This window comes from Equus przewalskii, chromosome 10 (assembly GCF_037783145.1).
Source record: "Equus przewalskii isolate Varuska chromosome 10, EquPr2, whole genome shotgun sequence".
NCBI lineage: Eukaryota > Metazoa > Chordata > Mammalia > Perissodactyla > Equidae > Equus > Equus przewalskii.
In genome coordinates this window covers 48,226,414-48,248,661 of record NC_091840.1, presented here as the reverse complement: position 1 = coordinate 48,248,661, position 22,248 = coordinate 48,226,414, and the positions used below count along the sequence as shown (strand labels likewise).

The 22,248-nt window shown below is 58.3% G+C and overlaps 1 protein-coding gene across 2 annotated transcripts in view; it reads right to left on the bottom strand.

Moving 5' to 3' along the window:
- Positions 1-184: 184 nt before the first annotated feature.
- The window catches only part of PITPNM3 (PITPNM family member 3), a 90,786-nt gene continuing 68,722 nt past the window's right edge, over positions 185-22,248 (bottom strand). For both annotated transcript variants that reach the window (XM_070560989.1, XM_008519381.2), the window contains exons 10-20: positions 21,904-22,076; positions 20,468-20,638; positions 19,022-19,216; positions 18,297-18,445; positions 16,488-16,604; positions 13,654-13,770; positions 13,143-13,291; positions 12,706-12,855; positions 9,563-9,746; positions 5,881-6,009; positions 185-4,379 (exon numbers count right to left, since the gene is read on the bottom strand). In XM_070560989.1, the coding sequence (XP_070417090.1) occupies positions 4,077-4,379; positions 5,881-6,009; positions 9,563-9,746; positions 12,706-12,855; positions 13,143-13,291; positions 13,654-13,770; positions 16,488-16,604; positions 18,297-18,445; positions 19,022-19,216; positions 20,468-20,638; positions 21,904-22,076 (1,837 nt within the window). In that variant the 3' untranslated portion in view covers positions 185-4,076. The remainder of the gene's footprint in view (positions 4,380-5,880; positions 6,010-9,562; positions 9,747-12,705; positions 12,856-13,142; positions 13,292-13,653; positions 13,771-16,487; positions 16,605-18,296; positions 18,446-19,021; positions 19,217-20,467; positions 20,639-21,903; positions 22,077-22,248) is intronic.

Below are 22,248 nucleotides of genomic sequence, written 5' to 3'. Positions count from 1 at the left end.
TTGACGTCTCTTCTGTGTCCCCACACCACTCTGGGCAATAGGTCTGTGGTTTGGGGCCCAGCTTTGCTCCCTCACCTCACCCTGCCCCCTGCCCCCGACTCCTGCTCCGAGCCAGCCTGCCCCCCACGCAGGGAGAACACGAACAACGGGAAAGCCAGCTCGGCTCAGCTCAGCGCGAAGCCCATTTTAAAGGCAAATAAGGTTTTTATTTAAGTGACAACGTTTGAGAGTTAAAAACCAGCTCACGTCAAAATCAAGACCAGTTGTAAAAATCTTTTAACTCCGTAATGCTGTTTTTGTCTTATTAGAAATCTGATATTTTACATTTTCTTTTCTAACGGATTTTGTACAAGGCAGCCATGAGGAATATAATAAACCTTTTTCACCACAGAACCACCCACCACAGACAATACTGAGAGTTACACACTTAGGAACAGTCAGACCACGGACAAGATCAGACAGGCTGCCACCACGGAGTAAACAAATAGAAAAGGACAGCGGTGTCCAAGGGTCGGGGTCCCCGTGAGCGAGCCGCCCTCCTGTCCTGCCCCTCCTTGGCATCACCTGCCTTTCCTTGTCCCAATAAGGGTGGGGTCAAACTCTGATTTTCCTCCCAACCGCCCTGGTGGCCTCTCAACAAGGAGAGCCTGACCCGGGCCAGGCCTTGCAGTTTGGACTTAACCTAACTATGATTTTTAAGTAAGTCCCCCCAGGCCCAGAAGGAGAGTAAGGAGGGAGCGGATGTTTCTTTTGGCTGAGCCAAAGAGACTAGGTTTCCAGAGCACTTGGCACCCAAACCCCCGGGGTTTGGCGGGAAAGTTGACTGTTTAAGGCGGGGTCAGCTGCAAGGCTCCTGGAAGTCAGGGTGCCCCTCCCAGGCGGGGTCACACCCAGGCTGGGTGAGAGAGTGTCCAGGCAAAACCAGTGCCACCTCTGGCCCCATTTCCACCGGCCTCAGGGTCCGGCTTTCATCTAAAAATGGCACCACGTTTGTCTGCTGGACACTTCCAGGGTGCGGGTATGGACTCCAAACGGGTAACAGTAGGGTTTAAAAACCAAGAGATCCAGCCTCCCTTCTTTGAGAGGGCCCACCCCCCAGGAATCTCTGGGATACTGGGGGGCAAACACATGTGTTTTCTGTGGCCCAGCACACAGACAGGAGGGCCGCTCGCCCAAACGCACGAAGAGGCTACTCTTCTTCAAACTCTGCGGAGCCCCAGGGAGGAGTGGAGAGCTTCAGGGAAACCCAGGATGCCAGCAGAGCAGGCTCAGGATGCACCCGACCCCCAGCAGGGTGAACGCAGAGGAAGGCGGCTGGCAGGGAGCCGGGCAGGACAGCCGCCTGGTCGGCAGGACGAACATGCCAGGCGAGAACAAGGAGCTTTGGTCAGGCGGGAAGACCCGTTTCCCAGCTCCTGGGGAGCAGGCACACCGGGAGCTAGGATTCTCTAGAAAACAGCCGGACTAGGGGGTCACAGAACTACTCGGAGAGAGGCAGCGGCTCCCCGTCCGGAGAACAACATGACTGGGTTCTTTGTTTTTCTCCAACTGAACTGGACGGACAGCACAGAACACACCACTGGGAAAGTGCACGTTGGTCACAGGTGCCGTGAAAGCTGCACTGAACGGACGTTGTCTGAGTGGGTCACTATACAGAACGGCACACGCACACACACGGTCACACACACCAGCTAAAGCCCCTAGGGAGTCGTGTTCACAGCCTCTCACTGTACACCATCAGCATCTCAGGTGTGAGTCACCAGAGCCCCAATCCTGGGCTCTGGAAGGAAGGAGTGGTGGCCTCCTGCTGGGTCCTGCGTCCCCGCTCCGACCCCCAGAACCACAGAACCCTGCTTGCTCGGACTCCAGATTCCCCAGGGCCCCACTCTCTCTCTCCTGCTCCCAGCCTGGAGTTCTCAGAAAGGGCCCAGCGAGTCTAACTGGGGGGGGGAAGAGCCCCGCACTGATTACTTCATCAGCTGCAAGTGACACATCAGTGGCCTCCAGAAAAAGGAGATAGTGGAGTTTCCAGGACTCAGACTAAGCCTGCCCGAGTTTAACTCAGGGTCTATTTTGGAAAGGATGGGGACGATGAGGTGGCTGTGCCATACGAGCTGGTGCCTTATGGAGAGCCAGGAAGGATGAAGTGTTAAAGGAGGATGGGCCCGTGTGAGCCTCCAGGAGGCAGGACTAGAGGGGAAGCTGAGGGTGATGGCCCCACCCCAACAGCCTTGCCAGCAGCTCCGGGATTGGGTGCCGACGCAGTGCCAAAAGGGGGCAGAGGGCTGGCAGACAGGTCGGGCAGACGTGGCAGGAGCTGGCAGACTGGAGAAGACACTTTTCTGAGAGAGAGCCGGGGTGGGGGCTGGGAGTCGGACCCCTTGGGCCTCAGCAGGGTGCCCAGTTTGCCAGGCGATTCGCAGCAGCGATGCCAGCGCCCCCATCAGCAGCCACCATCCGGGGGGACGTTGGCCACGTGGGAGCTGCAAGAGGTAGACATTGAGCAGAAGCGACACTGAGCTGACACAGTTGCCTGCTGTTTACAGACGTCTGGGCCCTGGGGCAGCCCGGCCCCTGACACAGAGCGCTGGCTGAAAGAGCTACAACCAGCCTTGGTGACAGCCCGCGCGGACTCAGAGGCGGGCCCACGTGGCCAGGGAGCAGGGGGGAGTTCTGGAGACCAATGCCCAGGCCACGGGCTCAGCAGCAGGAGGGCCTGAGCAGGCTTTGAGGGGCCCCAGGGGAGCCAAGCCCTGCCAACCTCGGGACGACCCGGGGGAGGTCATGGGCACAAACGAAGCTGAGTGGCAGGAGGAAGGGAAGAGAATGCAACAGTTTGAGCCAAAATTACGTGAATCCCAGAACCCTGGGATCTCAGCTCTATGCCTTCCAGGAGCCATAAGGGAGAAATCGGTCTGCGCAGAGCTGGGGAGGGGGAGCCAGACCTGTCCCTCTCTGGGGATGTCTCTGTCCCTAGGACGCCAGGGTTACACATCAGTGCAAAGCGCCCCTCTCCATGGAGCAGGGGTCCCTTCATAGCCCACCTCCCCCACACACAGAGGGGCTTCCTTTGAAGGAGTGGAGCAGGAGCTGCTCCATCCGGCCCACTCAGAGCCCCTCCCAGACAGTGCGGAAGGGACAGATCACTGGACACTCCGAGGGGCTCTTAGGCCTGAAAAGCCTCCAGGCGCAGAAGCGCAGGACAGCCTAAGAGTCAAAAACTCACACGGATCTTAGCTGGGTAGACCTCCTCCAATCACATAAGGAAGGCAGGGCCCAGAGAGGGCAAGCAACCAGCTCAAGAGCTCAGAGCCAGCCCAGCTAGGCCAGAGCTCAAGGCTGCAGCCTCACAGGGGAGGGCACCCAGCAGGACTCTGGGAAGAGGAACACCTGTCTGTCCTCAAGGGCCGTAGGAGAATGGTGAGGACACTGAGGACAAGGAGGGGGGATAACGGACAGCGGCAGGAGGACAGACCATCAGCACCAGATCCCACCCCCCAAGGGCCACGGACTGACACAGCGAACATAGGATGAGCCCTGGGGACATCTCACTCCCAGAAAGTGGCCACCTTGCCATAGTAGAGCCAGGCCCAAGACGGTGACCCCGGATGTCACAGGAAGAGCGGGCACAAATGCCACTCACCCCTCCACCATACAGCCATGAAGCTGTACCTGCCAGGGCTGTTGATCCCTAGTCTGGGGGCTTCTCCCTTTAGGGCCCGCCTAGCATCGCTACCGAAGCCTCAGGAACTCAGAAAGACGGGAGACTTCGTCAAACCCTCCAGCTCCGGGCAGGCCTGCCCCCGGGACCACACAAACATCAGCCCTGACTCGGGCTTGCCATCTCAAGCTTGGGGGAGGCAGCAGCAGCTGCGCGGAGACCCCCGGACCTCACCCCCTCGCAGCCCAGGGAACCCCTCAGGGCTGGGCAGGGTCCCTCCCCACTCTGGTCGGACACTGCTGGACAGACACGGGAGGGAAAAAGCAGGAAAAGGCCTGTGTCGGGGAGAAGGCAGCCCCTCCGGTCCCCGCAGGCGGCCTGGCAGGGCCCCCCTGCTCTGCGCACAGCCCGGCCCTCAGGGCACCGACTCGAACTTGGGGGGCCCACGCGCCCAGCTGAGCGCGGGCAGGGGCCGCTCGTGGTCCTTGTCGGACTCGGGCTGGCTCTGCGCCCGCTCGGGCTTGGGGTTGGCGGGCGGGTCGGGCTGCTGCACCGACATGGTCCTGCGCAGGTGGTTGCGCTTGCGCAGGAACTCGGGCTGCGCGTGCAGGCCGAAGCTGCCCTTGCGCAAGATCATGCGCGAGTTGTTCTTCTTCGGGCGCGAGCGGTGGCTGGCCTCCAGCGCGGCCAGGTGCGCGGCGTAGCCCTCGCTCAGGAACTGCGGAGGAGACAGGCGTCAGGCCAGCCGGGCTGGGTAGGCCCCTGGTCCTGCCACCCGAACATGGCCCTTTTCCTGGAACACGCTGCCACGGGGTCTTCAGTTTTCTGTGGAACCTCCCAGAAGTGGGGAGCTCATTACCGTGAAAGCCTCCCTCCCCACTTTGGACAACAGAGCGCTTCTATCTGTACCCGTGGGATAGGCCAAGTTCTCCAGATTCTTGATGGGGTGAAGTTCCCATCCTGGTCACTCTCACTGAAATCCCAAAATGTAAGTCTCTTCCACCATCCAGCTTCTCGCAATGTCACTCGGTGATTGTCTGGCCCCCACAGCTTCCCTTCTTGCCAGTCCCTCCCCGATGGTGTCCTCAGAACCTTGCTACTCAAATTGTGGTCCGTGGACCAGCAGCGTCAGCAGCATCTGGACCCTTGATGGGCAGAATCTCAGGCCCCACCCCAGGCCAGTGGAATCAGAATCTGCATTTCAACAAGATCTCCAGGTGACCCGTGTGCATGTTAATTTGAGAAGCCTTCACTTCTCAAACTAACTCTGAGCTCCCACCATCTTCTGACCCTCTGGTCACTCTGGTCACTGACCACCCCTGCTGGTCACTCTCAGACACCTTATACTCAACATGCCCCAAAAGGAGATCATCACCTTCCTTTCAGTCTGCTCCTTCTCCAGCCTGCTTCTCAGTCCCAATAATGGCACCCCCACCCGGTCACCCAAGCTAGGAACTGGGGTGCCAGGCTTGGCTTGCCTTCATCCCGCACCTCTGATCTGTTCATTCTCAAATCCCACCCATCCTGCCTGGGAAATGCCTCTAAGACCCTTTGCCTTCTCTCCATCCCCCGCCCCTTCCTCTGATCCGCCTTCCACCTGCAGCCTGGGGGATGGCTCTGAATTACAAACTCACCCCCAAGACTTAGGGGACGGAGTCCCAACCTGGCAAGGCACACGGGCCACTCCAGCCACCCCATCCCTTCCTCCCACATCACACTCAGCCAGCCTGGGTCACCTGCAGTTCCCAGAATAGACATAATAGGCATGTGCTCTGTCATATGACCTTTGCTTTTGCTTCTGCTTCTGTCACAAATGCTCCTCCAACCTCAGGCCCTTTCTGGCCAATTCCTTCAAACTCCTGAAAACCAACCTTGCCCCTGAGTCCAGCTCAGCCGCATCTCTCTGGGGCCCCACAATTCTCTGTGCTCCCCATCACGCACTATAGCTCTTGCCATACTGCACTGTCATTGTCTGCCAATATTTCCATCTCCCTCACTACACTGGATGACATGACATCCAATTCCACCAGGGATCTCCCCTGCACCCAACACAGGGCCTAGTCCAAGGCAGGTGCCTGGGAGTGTTTGTTGAATGAATGAATGAGCAAATGATGGAATGAACAAATAAATGACTGAAGGAAGGAAGGAATGAACCATCTACTTCCCCCAACCCTTTCCCTGGCCCTCACCCCTCAGCCCCCAGCCGGGCCTCTACCCACCTGGCACTGGGTTTGGTACTTCTTGGTGGGCCGGCCCACAATGAAGATCTGGGAGGGTGGCAGGCCCAGCACGCTGTAGACAGAGATGTCCTTGGTGGAGCCATAGGCCGCGCTGATTTTGATGAAGCACTGAAACACAGGGCAGCTCATGGAGGGAGAGGGGAGGTCCAGTCGGCCCCCTTGGGAAGTCTTCCTAGGACCACCCCCCACCCCGGGAGCCCCTGCTTGGGAACCCTTCATCTGCACACTTAGACTCCAAGTCATGGGTCCGCCCTGTGTCAGGAACCAGCTGCAGCAGTGGCCTCCTCTCCCAGCCCTGACCCCGACCCCACACCCAGACCCCAGGCCTGATACAGGGCTCTCCTGGGAACGTCATGGCCACACCGTCTGCTGACCCCACTCCAGTGGCACTATTCATAGGTTATGGAACAATGGGGCAATGTGCTTCTTCATGGACACAGAAATTTGACTTCCCAATTTACACATCACAGGGCCAAGACCGGAGGCCACTTCTGTCTGGCCCCTGACCCTGGGCCAGCCATACCAGGCCAGACTGAGGCATGCCATGTGGCTGCTGCCTGTTGCTGACTGGTCCAACGTCCTCCCCAGAGGCCTCATCCCAGGTCAGAGAGTTGCCCAAGCTCCTCCTCGCGCCAGGTCACTTCCAGACCCTCACCCACCCCTCCAAGGGGTTCACCGTCCAGCTGCTCCTCACTCTGAGCCCCCCATCTGTGCCATCTTCTCTTCTCCCACTCACCCTCCCCCCAAGTTCACTGGAGACTTCTGTGGTCCCTGGTCTCAGTGTTCCTTCCTCCTAAGTCCCACCATCACTGGGATGACTTCCTGCCCACGTGGATAACACACCTACCCCCTCAGCCTCTGGGCCTCTTTAAGGTCAGTGGCTATCGCCTCCCAGACTGAACCCGGAACTGCCCCCTCTGAACTCCGAACGTCCACATCCCCAAGCTGACCCCGCTCCTTCCCTTCCATGCCTCTTACAGCTCCCACACCAGCTGCCTCTGGCTTCATCGACACCTGTGTTCTGTGCACATGCCCTCCTGCCTCACCTCCTCATCATCTCACCCGGGCTCCCTGTGGCATGCCTGTGCTCTCCAGCCACCACTTGGGATTCTCCGGCCTCCTCGTGCTCCTCCCACACCCACCTGGCCATGCCTCAGCCCTGGAATTTCTCCACCCTCCACCTTCTCCCTTTCTATACGCCAGCTGCTGAGAGCTGCTGGAGAAACACAGAACCACACAGCTCTGGCCCTACATCACCTTTCTGCTCCCACCAAAAAAGTTTTCCCGATTTTACCTCCCTCCCTGAACCGCCACCCCATCCTGCAGGTGACTTTGCCTTGGATATTGAACCAATAGAGGCCTTCCTCAGCCCACTGCCCTCTCCTCGCCAGCCTTTGGCTGAGAGGAAGGAGCAGCTCACTCCTGCAACTTCAGTCCACGACCCTCCGAGCCGAGACCACCCTCTCTGCTCCCCACCCGCCTGCTTCTGCCCCTTGGGTGGGGGAGTCCCTTCCCCAGCGAGGCCATCAGTGTCCAGTCTTCATCGAGTGGACGGTCCTCACTGTACCTCCTCACAAGAAGGGGACTCTCCTCCCTGACACCCGGAAGCTTCTCTCTCCTGGCCCCCTCCTGCTCTGGTCCTCTCTGGTCCCTCCGCTGCCTCCTCTTCCTGCTCTGGAGGGCCCAGCGCTGACTCTTCTCACTCCCATCTTCTGGCTTCACACACCTGCTTCACGCTGACACCCCCAGTCTCCACCTGCAGCCCAGGTGCACTGGGGCCGACGTGGCTGGTGTCCCATGGCCACCCCAGCCTCGATGTGTCCACAACTGATCTCATCTTCCTCCAGCGGGTCCTCCTCTGTGTCCCCCTCATTTCATTCACTCGTTCATTCTACTAACATTTACTGAGTGCCTACTGTGTGCCATCATTGTCCCAGATGCTGGAGATACATCAGTGACAAAGCAGACACAGACTCGGCCTCCATGGAGGCCACGGTCAGGTGAGTAGCACCTCAGTCCCTTCTGGTCATCCAAGACAGACATCTGAGAGCTCCTCACTGCTCCATCCAACCATCACTGAGTCCTGACGATTCCACCTCCTGATTCCCCTGCCTGTGCGAGCCTTTCTCTCCATCCCTCGGCCACCACCTGGATTCTGGTCTTCTGTCTCTTGCTTGGGCAACAGCCTCCTAACTAGCCCCCTGCCTCTCATTTCTCCCGCCACTATGTTCTCCACACAACCGCCAGAGGGACCTTTCTACAACGCAAATTAGACACTGCCACTTCCCTGCTTTAAGCTCCTCCATGGCTCCCCATTGCCCTCAGCAGAGAGTTCATGGTCTTGGGCTGGTTTCCAAGGTTTTCAAGGCCTGCCAAGCCCAGGTCCTTGATGACCCCTGGGGCCTCAGCTCTCCCACTTGACCAGGTCTGACACTTGACACCCCCATCCTGACACCTGCAGCTCTAAGACCATCCCAGGCTCTTTCCTGCCTCAGTGCTTTTGCATATGTTGTTTCTGCATCCACCTGACAAACTTATACTCATGCTTCAAGACTCAGCTCAGAAGTTACCACCTCCTAGAAGCCTTCCCCGGCCTCCCCACTCCTTTCCCCACTACTTGCCAATAGGGACTTTTCTTACTACCCACCAGTACATTGTCAATCTGCATGTCTGTCTTCCTCTAGATCAGGGATTGGCAGACGTTTGTTGTGAGAGAACAGGTAGTAAATATTTTAGGCTTTGCACTCTGCCACAACTACTCGACTGCTCCCGTGTAGCCCCAAAGCAGCCACAGACTACACGTGAGCAAGTCGGCAGAGCTGTGTTCCAATAAAACTTTATTTATGGACACAGAAATTTGAGTTTCATATAATTTTCATGTCCTAAAACATTATTCTTGTTTTGATTTTCCCCCCAATGATTGAAAAGTATAAAAACCATCCTTAGCTCGCAGGTCATAAAAACAGGCTGTGGGGTTAGCCTGTGGGCTGTAGTTTGTCAACCTCTGTTCTAGCTCAGCGGTTCTCTAAATTGTGTAAGCATGAGCATCCTCTGGAGGGTTTGTTAAAACACAGATTGCTGGGCCCTGTCCCCAGAGTTTCTGATTCTGTAGGCTGGGGGTGGGGCAGAGAATCTGCATTTCTAATGAGCTCCCAGGGGCACGGTGCTGCGGGTCCCGGGGACATGGGGTGAGACCCACACACAGCTCTAGGTCAAAGCTGCTGCGGAGAGCACGTCCCACGTTCTGTTTATGTGGCCCCAACACCGAGGACAGGGCAAGGGCAGGAGGCACTTAGCGGACTGCTGAATCAACAACCAGACACAGAGACAAGAGTTCAGGCTTCAGGGTGAGGAGATGAAGGATGAAAGTCTGATGCTGAGATCTTGGGCAAGCCCCGAGCTTCCCTGAGCCTGACCTTCCCCATCTGGCAGAGAGGATAACAATACCCACCTGCAGGGCTGTCAAAGGACCCAGTGAGATCCAGGGAACATGCTTTGCAAAGTGGGCATCGGCTTGCACAATGGGAGGATGCGGAGTAAATGGATGAGGCCCCTTGAGGCTGATAGAGGAGGTGGAGGAGGAGCAGGAGGAGGAGGAGCGAGGAGGTCTCATCTCTCAGCCCGCCCCTGGCCGAAGCCCCAGCCCGGGCCGGGCACTCACCTCCTGCATGAGGTTGCGGAGGAAGATTGCCTTCTGCCGCAGCGGGTCGTGCACCAGCCCGTCCGAGAAGAAGATCATGCCCTGTGGGAAGTTGTGCTGGGACAGCCACGACACCACCCGCTGCTTCTGCATGTCCGGCCGCCCCGTGATGTACAGGATCATGTAGCCCAGGTCCTGCCAGTGCCTGACGAGATGGCATTGCAGGCTCCAGCCCGGCCCCAGCCCCGTGCAGGCCACCCGCTGCCCGGCGGCCTGCCCCGCCTGCTGCCCCCCGAGAAGCCAGAGCGGCTGTTGCAAGGAGCACTACGGAAACAAGGGGGACCTGGAAACGCCGTCTCCCGGTTGAGCCCACGAGCCTGGACATCTCTCCTGGATGACGCACAGGCACCGCATGCCCACAACAAAACTGATGCCCGCTGTTGCCCCCTCTGCTCACGTCCCCTCCTCCAGGATGCCACCATCGTCACTCTGGAGCCAGAGACAAGCCGCCTTCAATTCCTCCCTTCTCCCTGTGTCTCCTCCTCGCTCCTCCATCAGTGAGCGAGCCTTTCATTCTTCCAGCAGGATCTTTGCTCCAGCCTCTCACTGTCGCCCACTCCTCTCCTTAGCTCGGGCCCCGCCTCTCGCCTGGGAAGCCTCTTTCCCTCCGGTCCCCCTGCTCCAGTCCAACCTGTGCAAACGTGGCAGGCTACTTAACCCCCCAGGACTTCAGTTTCCCCACCTGCAAAATGGGGACAATAGTAACAACGACCATATGGCGTTGTCCTAAGGATGAAGCGAATTAACCCCCAACGTGCCTGGCACGGTGTGCGTGCTATGGTGACTTTATTATATCCTTGCTACTGTTTCCATGGCGATTTCTGGAAATCACAAATCTAACCCCGCTACTCCTTTGGCCATTCCTGGCTCCCCCGTGCTCTGAGGTCACAAGTCCTCTCTTCACTAGTGACCCTCCCTCTCTGCCCTTAGCCTGGCATCTCCCCAGCCACACGGAGCTGCTTTGCGGCCCTGGACGAGCCCTGTGGTCCTCTGCTGCAGACGCTTCTCCTGGACAGCCTTCACGCCTCCATCTCCCTATGTTCCTGTCCTCCATCCTTCCAGGCCCTCTCCACCAGGAAGCCCTCCCTGCTTCCCCAGCAGAATCAGCCTCTCCCTTCTTACAGCACAACAGAAAAGTGCTCTTGGTTGACTTCACGTGGAATCCTGGCTGCAAGATGTCAGGTGCGCCCAGACCCATTTGGGGGCTTTTGTGGCCCTAGCCACCAACTGGCTACCATAGGTTGGGGGTTTCTAAACCTGGAAGATGATCTGAGAGATTTGGGGAGGTTTTGTAAGAATGTACAGTCTCCGCTGTCACCCTGGGGGTTCTGGTTAGTTCTGCAGGGGGGCCCAGGGATCCGTGATTATAAAAAGCAGCTTCTGTGACTAGCACAGTTTGGTGAGCTTTGCGGGGGCCCCAGGAGCCCACGTGAAGGAGGTGAGAGCACCGCGTGGACCCCCAGAGAGGAAGGACCACAGCCTCCCCTTCCCAGCTGTGGGAGGGGATGCTAAGGCGGGAGGGGTTTGGAGAAGGTGTCCAATGGGAATAAATGACCCAACCTTACAAGGGGGAGGTTGACTCCTGAGATGGGCTTGAGCCTGTTCCCCTGGGGCCAGGGGCATCATGAGGTCAGGAGTCTCCGAGGAGCCCCTGAGCCAGCTGGTGTTCTCTCCCCAAAGCCACCACTGCTACTGGGGTGAGGCAGGGCAGCCCTCTCCCCAACCCCCAGAACTCCCAGGGCCCGGGATCGGTTCTGATCACTTGGAATCCTGGATCACAGTTTCTCACAGCCCTGACTTGTTTCCCCACTGGACTGTGGATTTCCTCCGACCAGGAGCTCCCTCTGCATCAGGACCCAGCATAGAGCCTGGCTCAGGAAAGGGCAGGTGGAGGCAGGGAGCCAGGCAGGGAGGAAGGCACTAAAGTGGCACCTCTTTTGCTTTTCTATTGGCAAAATCCATCCACACCCCTGGTAGTGATACAACAGCCCTGGGGGGCTGCGTGTCCAACCACACCTCCTAATCTGGCCTCCAAAATCCAAGTGCCCTGAACTTGTTCCACCTGGTCCCCACCCATGCTCTGCTTGTCCTTGTCCTTGCCACCCTGCGTCCTCCTGGGCCTATCAAAATCAGTTTTGTAGTTTCTTCTTTTTGCATTTCTGCATTTGCTAATGTTTGTACAATGGCATGGATGGCTTTTGTAAAATAAAAATATATACACATTCATCCTTCAAGGGCTCTCTCAAATGCCACCTCTCCCAGGAAGCCTGCTCTGCTTTCTCCAATCAGCCGTAATAGCTCCCATCTCTCAGTGAGCACTATGTGTTAGCAAGTCTTGAAAGACAGCCCCCAGTGAGCCACGTGTCCCAGTGTCCACACCCTTCTGTGGTCCCTTCCTCCTGAGTCTGGGCTGATCCTGTGACTAGCTCAGAACCAACAGAACACAGAGGAATGGACACTGCGACTCCAAGGCTGGGTCATAAGAAGCCTATGGCTTCCATCGAGGTCTCCAGGACCCAGAGGAAGCCAGCTGTCCTGGGGGGAAGCAGGTGCCACGTACAAAGTCTGACTAGTCTGAGATGCCATGTGGTGAGGAAGCGCAGGCTGCTCACAAGGAGCACCATGTGGAGAGAGAGAAAGAGAGAGCCCAGCCGAGGAGAGCCTTCAGATGACCCCAAGCCCAGACCACCAACTGGCTGCAATCGCTGGAGGGAGCCCACGTGAGAACCTCCCAGCAGAGCCCAGTCCATGCACAGATCCACGAGACAGAGTAATAAAGTATTGTCTTAAGCTGCTAAGATTGGAGCCACTTGTTACACAGCGATGGGGAGTCGGAACACAGATTCTATCCTCATTGGGATCACAACGCTCAGACAGTTAGAATAAATGGAGGAAGGAAAGCAGGGAGGGAGGGTCTGAGGTCTAGAAAGCAGCAGGGCTTTCTCAAGGACCCTCAGTAAATTATTGCTGGAGGGGAAGCCAGGACTTCCCGGCTCCCGACCTGGAGACCAGTGGACTTCCTGGAGGAAATCAGAAAAAACACGCCCATCTGCCCCAGGGCTCTGCCCGGTGAGACATGTCCCTTGCAGGGAGGTAGCACTCACCGGACAACGTCCACTGCCCCCGGCCGGACCTTGGGGTCACTTCCCATGATAGACACACTGGCGGCGAAGGACCCGTCGATGCTGAACACCACGCACTCCATGCCCCGGGGCAGCACCGTGAGGTAGCTCATGGCAAAGCTCTGGTCGCCCCTGAAAGGGACCCACCTGTGTCAGCCCTGCACTCAGGGTCAGCCGTCGGCCGGAGGCCCGAGGTCCACCAGTGGCCAGGGGCAGAGCTCAGTCTGGGGCAGGGTCAGAGAAAATCCAGGCGGCATCCCATGACGTCACACCTGGTGACCTCATCCTTTTTTCCTCTCTCCAGACAGACAGGGATGGGGCCCAAAAGAGAGTGCCCGAGGACTCCGTCTTCTGGACAGGCCTGGCTGGAAGGGCCATAGAAATGTGAACCTGCCATGAGAACGTCCCCTGGGTCTTACCTGACGACCATCTTCACGGGGTAGACCCCGACCCCCAGGCGCCGGGGCCGCGGCACGCTGTATGTGATCCGGCCACTATTGTTGGTGATCTCAGTGTCCAGGTGCACCCAGCGGCCCGAGGCCGGCTCTGCCATCACCAGGATGTCCACCTGCAGGCAGCCAGGGGGCCAGTGGACTCACTGAAGGCTGGGGGGCTACAGGCTTGGCTTAGGGGCTGGGCTGGGGAACAGGGGCTGGGGCCCTGCCTGCTGCTGTTTCCTGGCTCCCACCACCCTCTCTCTCCCTCTCTCCACTGCAGCCACACTGGCTTCTCATTACTCCTCAGATGCACCAAGATCATCCCTCACTCCTTGCTCGCCCTCCCTGACCTGCCCCGGCAGGGGGAGTATCTCTCTGCCCCGTGCTCCCACCGGCCCAGCCTGCCCTCCCTCAGCCCTTGCCCCACATACCACGTGGTACCATGAGGCACCTGGTGTGTGAGGGGCCAGCCGAGGAGACCCAGCCTGCATACCTTCTCTCCAGTCAGAGCCACCATGTCGAGGGGCCCGTACATGAAGCGCCCCACCAGGACCTGGGGGCCATCCTCAGCAGCAATCACGTCATTGGCCCGATGGTTGGCAGTGACATTCTGGAAGGACAGAAACCAGCTCAACCTTGGAAGAGGGGCTTGACCTCCCTTTTTCATTACATCGTCCTTAGGATTGGCTGGAGGGATGTGGACCTGCTGAATCACGCCTTCCTTTTCATTTCTCTTAGAGTTTCTGAGATGTGTTCCCAGGGAACCCACGAGGAAAACAGACGCTCCGACCCTCACGCTGTGTCCAAGCAGCACTGGGGCTCCTGAAGGTGAGCATTCTCTGCCCCTGATCCTCCCCCGCGGCCCTGGGGTACCAGCCAGTCCTCACAGCCTGCCCTCCCTCCAGTTTCCTAGGCTGGAAACCACCCGGTCACATCACAGCTCACATCCAACAGCCGTTTACCATCCGTCTTTCCTGAGTGGGAGATTTCCCATGTACGAGAGTAGAGAGAATGGTGTAAGGCAGTCCCGTGTGCCTGACCCCAGCTCCAGAATGGCAGAACACCCCCCTCTCCCAACCCTGATGCCAGATCACTCTGGAGCAATCCTGGACATTGCATCATTTTGCCTGTAACCATCCCAACATCCCCATCCTTCTTCACTCTGGTTCCAATTTAGCCCACAGCTCAAAGGCCTGCATTGGCCCAGCCGCCCCCCACTCCCAGCCTGGCTTCAAGACCCGAACCCCACAACAAGGAGGCCCTTCCTGTACAGAACGGCACACGTGGGGCATCTGCCCACACCTGCATGACCTCTCGCTTGGGTCATGGGCTCTGCTAACAGCTTCTCAATGGAGCTCCTTATTCAAAAACAGACCCTGTGGCAGATCCATCGTCTTTACAAAGCACAGACCTGTTAATACCCAGCACCCTCCAGATGAAGGCCAGATGCTGGGCTCAGGGTCAAAGCCGTGCCTTTAGTCTCTCCTGCTGCCCCCTTCTCAGCCCCTCTGGTTCTTACAGGCCAGGCTGTGCGGGGCCTCCAGGCCTTTGCTCACACTGGTCCCCCTACCCTACATGCCATCCCTGACCTTCTGCCTCCACACTCCAGTTCATCCACTATGACCCGACAACTTTGTCCCCTCCGACTCCCCAAAGATGGTGTCTGCCTCCTCTCAGTTCCCACGGTATTTTAGTTCCATTCAACAAACATCTGCAGCCAGCTCATCTGCACCGGTCCTGGGGATGCAGAGAGGAACCAGTCATGGACCGAGACCTGGAGACAGTCAAGCGTGGGACACAGGCCCCTTACAAGAACACTGCAGAGGGCAGAGTTGATTCGTGGAAATCAGCGCATGGGAAGATGCTCCACATCACTAGTCATCAGGAAAATGCAAATCAAAACCACCGTGAGATACACCGCACACCACTCGGGGGACTGGATCAAAGAGACAGAGCTGGTGAGGATGTGGAGCGACTGGAACCCTCATACACTGCTGGTGGGAATGCAAAATGGTGCAGCTGCTTTAGAAAAATCTGGCAGCTCCCCAAGTAATTACACCAGAGCTACCATTGGATCCAGCAATCCCACTCCTAGGGACATACCCAAGAGAAATGAAAACATAGTCCACACAAAATTTCTGCACCAGTATTTACAGCAGCATATTCCTAACAGACAAAAGTTGGAAACGACCCAAATGTCCAACAGCTGATGACTGGATAAACAAATGTGGCATGTCCACACAACGGAATATTATTCAGCTGTAAAAAGGAACAAAGTACTGACACATGCTGCAACATGGATGAACCTTGAAGACATCACACTAAGTGAATGAAGCCAGACACAGAAGACAGCATCGTTCGTTATATGAAATGTCCAGAATGCGCAACTTGATCGAGACAGGAGGTAGACCACTGATTGCTTAGGGCTGGGGGGATGGGGGAGAGGGATGGTAATTAAAGAATAAGGAGTCTTTTTGAGATGATGAAAATGTGTTAAAATTGACTGTGGTGATGGTTGCACGCATCTGTGTATACACTAAAATCCTCTGAATTATATACTTTAAGTGAGTGAATTGTATAAAATGTAGTTATATCTCAATAAATATGTTTACAGAAAAAGAATTAATTCATGGAGCAATGATCACCTTCTACCTTTCAGGACTGTTCTTGGGGTCCATGTCTGATGCTCCCATCAGACTAGAAGTGCCCACCAGAGCAGTGGCTGTGTCTGTAAATCCCTATGCTCCACCCCCTAGGCAGAGGTCCTGGGACACAGCGGGCACTGAGGATTGTTTGCTGAGTAAATAAATGAATGTGTGCATACCGAACTGCTATTCATACTTCAATACCTTACAAAATTGACTCTTTTCAGGGAGTTAGGGAAGCGCTGCATGGCCTGCCCTGACAATTCTTCTCTCTGTTTTCTTCCTAATCTGTGCCTCCCTCTGTCATGGCAAATACCACACCAGGTGAATCAGACTATGAGCCCCATGGCTGTGGGCAGGACTCTCTGATGCACATCCACGTCCACAGAGGCCTGGCATATAGCAATTGATCCTCAGCATGCCCAGTGCCCTGGACCCCCAGCCGTGGTGCTCCCGGGAAGCCAGGCCACCGGGAACCAGCTCCCCCATCTCACAGCCCCCAGCCCCGCCCCACGGCAGCGCCATGGCCCTCATCGAAGCCTGAATCCCGGCCTATGTGAGCAGTGAGCTCTGAGGGGTAAATGAAGGCCTGACCTGCTGGGTGGACACCCAAGCCCCCAGGGGCAGCCCCACCCCCCGAGGCCACAGTCCCAACCCGTATGTGACCCCAGCCTGCACATACCCGCAGCTTGACCTGGGTCCTCTTGCGAAGCCACTTCTCACGGGGGTTAGCGGGGCTCAGTGCCGCGGGATCCAAGCCAGCGCTCTCCTTGATGTTCGCGCTCTCGTAGCGCATCACCTGACAGCGGAGCAGGGCCAGGCCAGCTCGACCCCCTCCCTCCTGCCCAGGGTGTCAGGGCCCACCAGCCTGTGGCCAGCCAGGCCCTCCCCCGGGCCTCCCCACCTCCCAGCCTGGAACCCTCAGGAGGCTGGAGGCCCCAGGACCCATCTCCCTGCCTGCCTGTCCTGAGACACTCTGGCCCGGCTGCAGCCTCTGCCCTCCAGGCCCCCGCTGACCACCACAGATGGGGAGGGGCTGCAGGCTGGACCAACACCAATGGCCAAGGGTTTAATCAATCACATTTACGTGACGAAGCCTCCACAAAACCCCAAAAGGACATGGTTGGGAGAGCTTCCGGGCTGGTGACCACGTGGAGATGTGGGGAGAGGGGTACCCTCGGGGGGTGGAGGGCAGGGGGTGGGAGCTCGACTCCTGTCCCCAGACCTCGCCCGAGGCATCTTCCATCTGGCTGTGCCTGAGTCACATTCTTTGTAGTAAACCGGTAATCTAGTGAGCAAACTGTTTCTCTGAGTCCCGTGAGCCACTCTAGCAAAGTAATCGAGCCCACGGAGGGGGTCACGGGAACCTCCGATCTATAGTCAGTCGGTGAGAAGCGCAGGTGACAACCTAGACATGCAATTAGCATCTGACAGGGGCGGGTAGTGGGCAGAGTTGTGGGTCTGAGCCCTCACCCTGTGGAACCTGACGCTCTCTCCAGGTGGACAGTGTCAGAACTGAGCTGAACTGCAGGACACCCAGCTGATGCCGGAGAACTGCTTGGTGGAGGGAAACCCACACCCTGGAACTTGTGTCACAATCAGAGTATTGTACCCGACACTGGCTTTACATGCCATCCGAGCTCTGATGACCCCACATTTCTCCCTCTAAGCCTGACGCCCTCCCTAAGCTCTGGACTCGACTCACCTTCCTTCCCAACATCCAACAGGCACCTCACACCTCCCAGGTCCGGACCCAAGACTCGGCATCCCCCAGCCCACCCCAGCGCTGCTCGTCCCCAACCCTAGGGTGTGGCACCACCGCAGTTACGCAAGTGGAAAGCGGGCCCGTTGGATTCTCCTCTTTCCCTCACAGCCCAGACATCAGCAAGTCTGGTCACCACAGCACAAATCCAGCTGCTCCTCAGCACCCCCCACCACCAGCAGCCCAGGCCACGCCACCATCTAGAAGCTGGTTCCTATACTTGCCTCATAACGGGCCTCGTGCTTCTAAAAATGCAAGTCAGTTGATATCTCTCCTTTGCTCAAAACCCTGCAGCGGCTTCTCATTGGACCCAGCACAAAATCAAACTCCTGACCTTGGCCATCGAGGCCGCAGGTGATACGAACCCACCCACCTCCCAGCCGCCTTCCCCCAGAGCCCCCTCAGCCACTGCCTCTCTGCTGCCCCTGCTGTGTCACAGCTGAGGACACTGAGACCCATAGGGGGACAGGCATTTATCACTCCAGCCTCCAAGTTGAAACCTGGGTACATTCTCCCATGTAGTTTCCATTTAATTTTCTAGAAAGTACTATGTCATTAGCCAGAAGCCAGTGTTCTTTATAAAACCCACTGTCTGAGCGTGTCACCCCCCAATTGGCTAAATGCTCCAATGCCCAATGTGGCCTGCAAGGTAGGCCTCTTCTCCAGACATAGAGGGATGGGGCCCTCCAGAGGTGCCCTTTGGGGAGGCCCAGGAAGGGACGGCAGTACCTGTCTCAGGATGAAGGCCACCACATCCGTGGACTCCCAGTAGCTGGCGTGGAAGAGGTGGGGCAGGGCCACCGTGGGGAAGGCCGTGAGGACATCCGGGCAGTACAGGGCGTAGTCGATGCGCTTGGCACCCCACCACTTGGCCGTGACTGCAGGTCCGAGAGAGAGGAGGGGACAAAGTGGACTGCCTGGGGCCTCGACCCAAGGGGCAGTGTGGGACCCACTGCACAGACCCAGGGTAGATGGGTCACTTGGGGCACAAGTTTGGGGCCAGAGAGCTACACTCAAAGTGAGCTCTGGGGAATACACTGCTCCTTCTCCCACCTCCTCATGACGCCCCACCCCCGTCGCCCACCCGCCCCTCCTCTGGGACATGTGCTACAAACTGGTCCCAGGAGTGGGGACCCGTGGAGATGTCTACCGTCTCCCCCCACGCCACTGGTCAGCAGGGATTCCCAGTGGGAAAACTAAACGTTGGGATTAGAGCTCTGGCTGAGGTCAGAGCTCAGTCTATGCCTTGAGAGGTCGTGGCTCAGGCCACAGTCAGAGGTCAGGGCCTTGTCCAGGGTCAGAGGTCAAAGTTCTCTCTGAGGTCAGAGTTCAGTCCAGATTGTCATTACCCCCTCTCCCCTGCCCTCCGCAGCCCTGGCGGTGGACCAGTGGCCACCCAGAGGACGGTCCCTCTCCCTCTAAGCCAGGCAGGGCCCCCAGAGACCCTCACTCACTGCGGGAGGCGCCCACGGGGGCCAGGCTGTCCGAGGACTCTGAGCTGTCGCTGCGGGAGCTGCCCTGGCTCATCCTCCGTCCCAGGCGCCGGGACCCAGGGGCCTGAGGGGGCGAGGCAGGGGCATCCAGAAGCGGGGGGCTGCCTCGGGCGCTGCCCTCCAGGAAGAGGGGACTGTGGGTGTGCAGGACATCGGCTGGAGGGGGAGTTTCACGGTCAGGGCACAGAAGGGTGTCTCCGAGAAGCCACCCCCGCCGTGCTAGCCCTGCGCCAGGCAGGAAGGCGTGCTCCGAGGACCCAGCCCTGGCCCTGCTCCCAACGGGCAGCCTGCACCTGTCACCCTCCGGGGCCTAGCGAGACTCCGTCATCGCAACTCGTTGGGCTTCACCTCTTCTAACTTGTGGGCTATGCCAGAACGAGCCGGGGTCCCAACCATCCCCCCACCCCCTGCTGCCCCCAAAAGCACCAGCCGAGGTCCCGGGGTGACCCATAACCACGTGCTCTCGTATCAGACTCCTCTCCTGAGCCACACAGGACTGGTTGAGCCTGGTAGTGGATGGGGCTCCAGCCTGGAGCCAGAGAGCCCTCCGTGACCAGAGAGGGACACATGCTAGGGCGGCGCAGGGAGCTTACAGCACCTCTTCCATCCACGGGAGCTCCTGACGAAGCAGGACTTTGGAAACTGAGCTCCCTCTGAAACGGGGCTGGTTCTTAAGCCTGAGTGCGCCACATGCACAGCACTCCCCTCACAGTCCGGCCCAAACCCCGGAACAGGCTCTGGCTAAACCGCCTCAACGGGGAACGGAGCCTATCTCCCCGCCCCTGACTGTCCACTCCAGGCCTCCCCTTGACCTCCCCCAAGTCCACACCCTGCTCACCCCCCTGAGCCCCGGAGGCCACTGAGTTTCCCCAAACCCACCTGCCTTTGCTGCTGCCATTCCCTCCACCTAGAAGATGTCCCCAAAGTCCATCCTCCAGCTGTTTTTCACCTGCCCAAACACCTTGGCCAAAGGCCCCCTCTTCCATGAAGCCCACCAGGATGAGACCCTCCATGCTCTGCACCTCCAGAGTCCAGGCTGGGCACTGGGGAAGAGCACTCAGCATGGAGCCCTGGACTCTTAGCCAGGGCCAACAGCACAAGTACTATGCTGGCCTCAGTCCCAGGAGCTTGGCCAGGAGCTTGCTGGGGGCAGAGCCTGAGTCTCCGAGCCCCAAGATGCCTCCTACAGAGCAGGGGCTCGCACAGGCGGGCTACGAGGAAGGCAGGTGAGTTGGCTGTTTTCCTGTTCTCTTCCCCCAAGGGCACACAGAGCCTGCTCAGCCGAGACTAGTCACTCCAGCTGCTGACAGCTTGGAGGGCTGGACCAGAGAGGGTGGTCCTGGAGTACCACGTGGCTGGGGCCCAGCCTCCAGCTCAGCATACTCTCTCACACCCCCAAGGGCCTACCGAGGAGGAGGGACTGTCCATCGCCCAGGGGGAACCTCTGGTAGCGGGGCACGCTGACCGGTGGCACCAGGTGGAACTTGGGCTCCAACAAGGGCTCAAGCCTCGAGGCAGAGGGGTCTGCACAGTGGAAGAAGCTGTAGACCTGGCTGCAGGCAGGACGCACCTGGAAACCTGCAGTGGGAGGAGACAGGGAGGAAGCCCCTTACTAGAACCTGCTCCCATTGGCCTCGGAGGCTCCCCTGAGTGCTGTTTTCCATAGCCTCCTCCTCTGCTCAAGAACCTGCCATGGCTCCCTGCTACCAACAGGATCAAAGCCATTCTGTTCAGTCGGGCACGCAAGGCCTTGCCACTCTGCCCCGCCTGGGAGGGGCACTTCAGGTGCCCAGCACTGCAGCACCTCCCCCCAGGCTGCTGCCTTCCTTTCTCTGTGCCTTTGCTCAAGCCGTTTCCTCCTGCTAGCAGGCCCTCCCTCCACTATTTCTAGTGGTGAAACTCCTTGAAATTCTTCCGGCTTTCGCTTAGCTGCTCCTTGATCTATGAAGCCAACCCAGGTCCTGCAGGCAGGATCAGCTGCCCCTTCACCCGGCCCCAGCTCCATTCCCGGGCCGGCGATAAATGGAGCTCGTGGTCACCAGAGCTGGTGGTGCACTTCTCTCTTTGACCAGCAAGTGTCTCCACTGAGGCCTCCAATGCATCAGTGCACCTCCCTGTCCCTTCACGTCAGGGAACTGGATGGTCCAGCGTCCGGGGAGCCCTGGGGTCCCTGAGCAACATTAAAGGCGGCCGTGGGGTTCTGCCTCCTCTCCCCACTTCAAGTAGAGCCCCTCCCTTTAACTGTTCCATACTGCAGTGTGTTGGTAAGCTTTGGTGCAGAAGAAGCTTCAGCAGCCCTACTCTGTTGGTCTCCAGGGTGCCCCTAGCCTCTCATGTCCTCAGCATCCTTGCTTACCCAGCTGAGGTGCAAACCATCCCAGTGTGTATTTTAGAGGAGTGGGAGAGGCATTCAAGGCTGCAGGTACTGTGTGAGCAAAGGCACTGAGGTGGGCTCAGGTCTATGCAGGAGTCAGTAAGAGGACCTGACTGCAGGGGGTCTGCCTGGCACTGGGGGAGGAGGGGGTGCAGTGAAATAGGGTAAACAGTTATGATTTCTCTTCCCATAGGGCATGACAACCAGACAATGGGACCACAAATCAGCCCAGGGCATGTGACAGGGACCGTGAAAGCCACCAGGGGCTGCCTCACCTCTGCCCCATCTGAGGAACTGCCCCGCTCTCCCCCACCTTCCCCTCCTTCTTAGTTCTCTCCTCTCTCTATCTATCCCGACTCCATGACCCTTCTCACCGCTGCCCCCCAGCCCCACTCTCCCCGATTTGAGGCCCTGGCATAGTGGCCGAGTGACACAAAGGCATCCCAGGCCCAGCCTGCCACACACCCACCGTCCAGCCCAGGCAGCACTGTCCTCCGCATGGCCAGGACCAGGCCCAGGGGTGAGCCAAAGAGGAAGAAGTCTGACACATCGAAGTCCAAGCGGCCCAGGCTGCCCTCGGGGAGCTGGGGCCCCCCCGCTGCCGGGGCCTCAGCCTCATCCTTCAGCACGCTCGAGTGGATGCTGTCGCAGGGAGGAAGACACAGGAGTGCAGGTTAGGGGAGCCTGAGGACGTGGGAGCATCACTTGGCAGGACAGCCCCTCACCTCTGGGGAGCGCTCAGAACCGGCATCCACGAGCTGGACACCATCAACACGAGCTAGCGGTCAGCTCAGCACTGGCCACCGAGGCTTGG